Consider the following 5,922-nt stretch of genomic DNA (forward strand, 5'->3'; position numbering starts at 1 on the left):
GGCAGCCATTTCAAAAACTTCTCCATTGCCGAAGACCCCGCGCCAGGAAAAGGCTGTCATTCCAATGAATACCAAGGTGGAAATCAAGAATGGAAATCAGCCAAAGGCAGACGATCCACTGCCTTCATTTGAGGCCGTTCCCAATCTACATCCGAATCGGCACCATGGCAAACAGTTCACGCCCGTGACACCGGCCCGTCGTGGTCGTGGCCGACCTCCAGGGTCGCGAAGTCTGACCCGAGCTGACGCCGATAAAAATGCTGTTATCTCGCACGAATTTCCAGAGCTTCAGCGACCCCCAAACCTTCTTAACAACTACGGAACTCAAGTGAAAATCGACCCACTCCCAGTCGAACCAGTCCTTGATCGACTCAGCATAACGGCTATCCTGATGCCTTTAAATCTGAAGATCGAGCGCACATACAGCCAGACCCTGATCAAGGCTCTACGTTGTTGTGCGAACTCTTGGCCATTCAACATCTCGTCGATCTGGATGCATTATGGAGAAAATCTAGATAATGACTTCCATGATGAGCCTCTGGATTGGGACATACTGGAGAAGATGCTGGCGGGCGAGCAGTTTAAGGGCTGGGACTGGTTTCTGACTAAGTTACACCGAATGCTGCAGAACGCAATGTCCTGCTTCACCGAATGCCCATCGATCCGCACAGCGACACAGAGGACCTTCGAAAAGGTCGTGGAAATTATACCTGATTATGAAGGACGCATGGCTCACGTAAAGGCGACGGCTCACGAAGCGGTTCGTTTGAAATTGGACGCCATGACACCATCTCAAAAAGAGGAACTCCTTAAATAACTTGAATTATCCAAGGAAGCAAACAGAAATCATTCCTATTGGTTTTGTAATAGAAATTTGAATAAAGAACACAAGGCGCCATCTAGCGTGGTTATTGTGAAGTACTCACTGCGTGCTTTCTATCGATAGGGTTGCGACAGGGTTTCCGGGGCCACTGGCCGCCTGACCAAGTGATCCACTTGCTGGCGATTGTTTTTATGCCCGGTACTCGAGTAGTAGGTACTCGAAGAGTAAATAGGGTGTGCACAATTTGTGCACAAAGTGAATGTATGTAACACACAGAAGGAATCGTTTCCGACCCCATAAAGTATATATATTCTTGATCAACATCAATAGCCGAGTCGATTGAGCCATGTCTGTCGGACCGTCCGTCTGTCCGTCCGTCTTGTTGAGCGCATGGATCTCAGAGACTATAAAAGCTAGAGCCACCAAATTTTGCATCCAGACTTCCTTCCGACCCCGCTAAAGAGCGAAAAACTCCCAAAACTAAAATTTTTAAGATAAAAGAAAACTAAAAATGCCATTCCGTAGTGAATGATATCTATCAGATATATAGATATATATATAGATATGAATCCATATCTATCCGATCACCATTGGGATCCGATTGGATCATTATTAAAGCCAGAATGAAGTAAAAATTTTGCAGTTTCTAAACCCACCCCGTCCCTCAGCTTTTATTTGTTTTTTGCACATTCTCTCATTCACACTCTGCTTCGCCCAGTGTGCGGCCTCTGCCTCTGCAGTGTGTGGATCATGGGGAGGGGGGTGAGCTAAAGGAGCGTGATGTTATGAGAAGTGTTGTAGATGTAGATGACAGATGAAGAAAAAAAGTAAAATTTCACAAATAACCGCTAAGGTGCAGATGTAGTACTGAGTGCCGGGTATAAAAGTTGTGACGAGAAAGAAGCGTCTCACACATCCCTTCTCGTTCTTCTTTTTTTTCTATTGCTGGAAGAGATAAAGCTTCCATTGCGAAGCCTCTTTTCCATCTTTAAGGATTCCTTATAGTATGCCTTGAACAAGGACTCACCAGACTGACTAACTTGTCTCTCTCTCTCACTCTAAAAACATTACAGTTCAATACAGAAATACAATATACAAAGAACAGAGAACAAACTGAAAAAATTGAACGAGAGCTACTGAAAGACATCACCAACGTGCAGACGGAAAAGAAAAGGACCCAAAAGAACACCAAAAATGGGCAACCAGCCCGCAGATGCTTCGAGATATTTAGAGGATCTAACTGATGGGCGGACCAGAGAGTGAGTGTCAGAGAGGAGCCAGAGAAGTGTCTTTAACAGTTTTGCCGAGTCCAGACAGGAGTCCGAATAGTATTATCATGTTCATGGTTATTTTGGAAATCTGCAGAACTCATACAGAATAGAGAAACACACAAAAGACACAATCTTAAACCGCAAGAAATAAACGACGAATTTAATTTTTATTGGGGTGGGTTGTGTACGTGTCGATCGGACATTGCAATTATTTTTGAATATTTAATATGCATATATGCACATATATATGTATGTATTAACTTGTTAGTAATTTTCTATTTGTTTCGCCTGTTCTTCCATCCTTTACGATTTCTTTTAGGTCTGTCCTTTTTTAACATGCTTTCCTCCTCCCTTTTCCTCCTTTTCGTCATCAGATAACCGTTCCGGAGTGTTCCAGATCCTGACTGTTACTGATAGTGGCATGTCTCCTTAAAGTACTCGTACGATTTGATATGTTCAAGAGGGTGTTGAGTCTGAGCAACCTGTTTTCCAAATATTCCGTCATAACCTGCCGTTCATCAGCTGTCATAAGTTGCAGCAATACAGAATCGTTGCGTCTGCGTTGAAGGAGAGCCTCATTTAATATGGATATAACTTTGGGGGAGAATTTCGTTATGCTTAAGTCCATTCTGCCTTTTTTCATAGTGACTGGCACATTATGTTGCAACGCTATATGCATGACAGTCTGCAGCTCATGCGATGTCAAATCATCCACGTTGCTGTCCCACAACTGGCAGTTGCACTCATTGCTGCAGTCACCAAGAGTATCAACATAGATACTTATATCGGGTGGCTGAAGGTAGTGCATCAGCTGCGTTTTGCTCAGAATTTGTGTGATTATCCGCAATGAATCATCCTCTTCATAGGGCTCTGTCTAAACATCCGTAGGATCAGCGACAAGCTCTGGTGTCACATGCACACACACATTCATAGGCTCTGTTGGAGTCGGCTCTGTGCTATTTAACTGCCGCCAGGGAAAATTTTGGAGGGACTTGACCGTCATCTTGGAATCCTTATTGATCTCCAACTCCTGGCCCTCTGGCATTTTCGACACCTTGTTCTCCACGAATTTTTGCAACTTGATTGCCAGGCCGGCACAGGATTGCACTTTCCCTCTTCAACGAAAGCCAATTCTGATAGACAAGTTTGAGATCGAAAATCAGTTCATCTTCATTTCGATAGCGCCGTTTCTGCACACGAATAGTGATTGTGCCCAGGTCCATGGGATTTTTGAGTCCCGCAATATCTCGGTTTCTTCTGTCCATGGGCAGCATAAAAACTTGTGCATATTGCTTCATTGTTACCTTTTCGAGGATCTGCTTTTTGAAATAGTGAATTTTATTTGTGTATGTACTGGTTGTAGGAGCCTACACATGTAACGACGGGGTATCGTGGGGGACACATATTAAATTTAAATGTACTCACAAAAAAGGTGTAGTCTTACCATTGCTTAAGAAGATTGATGTTATTGATTTTATTAGAGTTGATTGCAGAATCAAGTTATTCAGAATAAACTTTCTCGTATTTTTAGAGACCGAATCTTTTTTCACATCTTGCAAATTTTCGATTAAGCACTCAAAAAAATATGCCTCTGTCATTATGTCCTAGAGGAGGCAACTCAACACAAAACAAAACACGATGTAAGCTTTTCCAACACTAGAACACATCGAATGGGGAATGGCTTCAACACTTGCTAAAAACTAGACGGATAAATCCTTTCCATCCCTAGCAAAGAGAATGAACAATCAAGTAGGGCTTTTAGCTATGATTTCTGAATTTAAAGTGTAATAACCGAATTGGAAAGGTAGCTAAGGTCGAAAGGAAGGAGTAAAGCGGAATAAGCTGTAAATTTGGGCAATGAGGCAGCTTTTTATTTATTTTAATTAACAATTATCTGCAAATTCTGCGATGGTGTAAAGAGGGTAGGTTCAGTAGTTTTAGCCTAGATAGGTATGGTGGAAGGAGTCTGTTAGAGTCCCAGTTTAGATTTCTAAGGGCGAATATTAAAAATTGTTTTTGATCGGATTCAATAATTATTTGTTGCTTCTTGTATTGTGGACTCCACACACAAGAACAATACTCCAATATCGGGCGAACCAACGAGACGTACAGTGTTTTAGTTATATATGGATCGTCAAACTCTTTTGACCAACGCTTAATAAACGCAAGAACTCCCTTAGCTTTGTTAACAGTTGAAGCAATATGGCTATTAAAACATAGCTTGTGATCGAATAGGACTCCTAAGTCATTTGATGTGGAGATTCGATCCAGAGCATGGTGTCCTAGAGAATAGGAGACAAAATGTGGGGCACGGCGGTAAAAAGTCATAAGTTTGCACTTGGAATGGTTCAAGAAAAGTAGGTTATTCGAACACCAAATGCTTAATTCATCAAGGTCAAGGCCAGGGATAAATTAAATAAGAAGGTCAAAGGATGAGATAGGGCTTTAGCGCAATATTTTAAAATACAGCTCGGAACTTTATCTGGACCCGCAGAGAAACAGATGTCAATTGATGAAAGCCATTCGAAGACAGCACTTTCTTCAAGGAAGGGAAGAAACACGTTATTAACATGAGGTAGATGGTATGGATAAGGGGTGGAGGAGTCATAAGTATCCAAGGAGTACGTCGATTGAAAGAAGGTGGCAAATAAATTTGAATTCCTTGATCTGAAGTTTCTGTTTTAGACTGTAAGTGAAGGGAAGAAGGGAACGCGTTAGACTTGCGTTTTGAGTTGACGAACGAAAATAATTTTTTGCGATTATTACGGAAATTTGTGCCACATTGGGAAAGATATACGTTATAACATTTCGTATTGACCGTATTGACAATGCGTGTATCGATGTGCTTACTTTTTTATCAGCCATCCCTAACACTTTTCAGATGCTTGTCAAAAAAAAAGCATCTGAATAAAAGGTTTAATTAAACCACCAGCGAGAAGAAAAGGAATGTAAGTACGCTCTACAATTAAGTTTTTCGGTTAATAGAATGTGTCAATTCGAACAGTCTACGATAAGTCTACCTGTGGCACTTGCCACAGCCATTTGGCCGGTCCAAAATCTAATTGAAATCTCTATTCTCAGACAATGGATGATAGGCGTCGTGAGGACTTTGAGAAAGCTTTAAGCGTGCTCGAAAACCGGCACCCAGGGGAGCAGCGGCCGCCACGGTGCGAGCCCAGAGTGCAGCCGGTAAATGGAATTGTGCAGCCCCCGGTGATGCCGCCACCCAATCGTAAGGGAAGGGTAACCAATTTCTTGTTAAAACTGAGAACCGCTGTGAATGCGTTGTCGCGCAACCCTTCCTCGCTGCACTTTCGCCATCCTGTCGATGCTGTGAAGCTGAAGATCAGGGACTACCACGAAAAAATCGCAAACCCCATGGACTTGAACACAATCAAGAAAAGATTTGAGTACACATACTACTGGGGCGGTGCAGACGTCCTGGAAGACATTCTATTGATTTTCGAAAACTGCAGAGTCTACAACAGTCCGGACTCGCCCGTGTTTAAAGCTGCTGTCAACCTGTGCGAGTGCTTTTGGCTGCGCATGGCGAAAATGCAGCAGGAATTGCACAATGAGTGTAGGGCTGAGGCCAAGACCAGGCGTCCGCGGAAGGCAGCCATTTCAAAAACCTCTCCATTGCCGAAGACCCCGCGCCAGGAAAAGGCTGTCATTCCAATGAATACCAAGGTGGAAATCAAGAATGGAAATCAGCCAAAGGCAGACGATCCACTGCCTTCATTTGAGGCCGTTCCCAATCTACATCCGAATCGGCACCATGGCAAACAGTTCACGCCCGTGACACCGGCCCGTCGTGGTCGTGGCCGA

At 43.2% G+C, this 5,922-nt stretch overlaps 1 protein-coding gene across 1 annotated transcript; it reads left to right on the forward strand.

The window, feature by feature from the left end:
- Positions 1-4,973: 4,973 nt before the first annotated feature.
- On the forward strand, positions 4,974-5,914 carry LOC117591624 (homeotic protein female sterile-like; the record flags this gene model as incomplete). The annotated part of the gene is made up of 2 exons (XM_034284937.1): positions 4,974-5,042; positions 5,176-5,914. A coding segment is annotated over exon 2 (736 nt), but the record flags the coding sequence as incomplete, so codon positions are not given.
- Positions 5,915-5,922: the final 8 nt, after the last annotated feature.

This window comes from Drosophila guanche, unplaced genomic scaffold (genome assembly GCF_900245975.1).
Source record: "Drosophila guanche unplaced genomic scaffold, DGUA_6, whole genome shotgun sequence".
NCBI lineage: Eukaryota > Metazoa > Arthropoda > Insecta > Diptera > Drosophilidae > Drosophila > Drosophila guanche.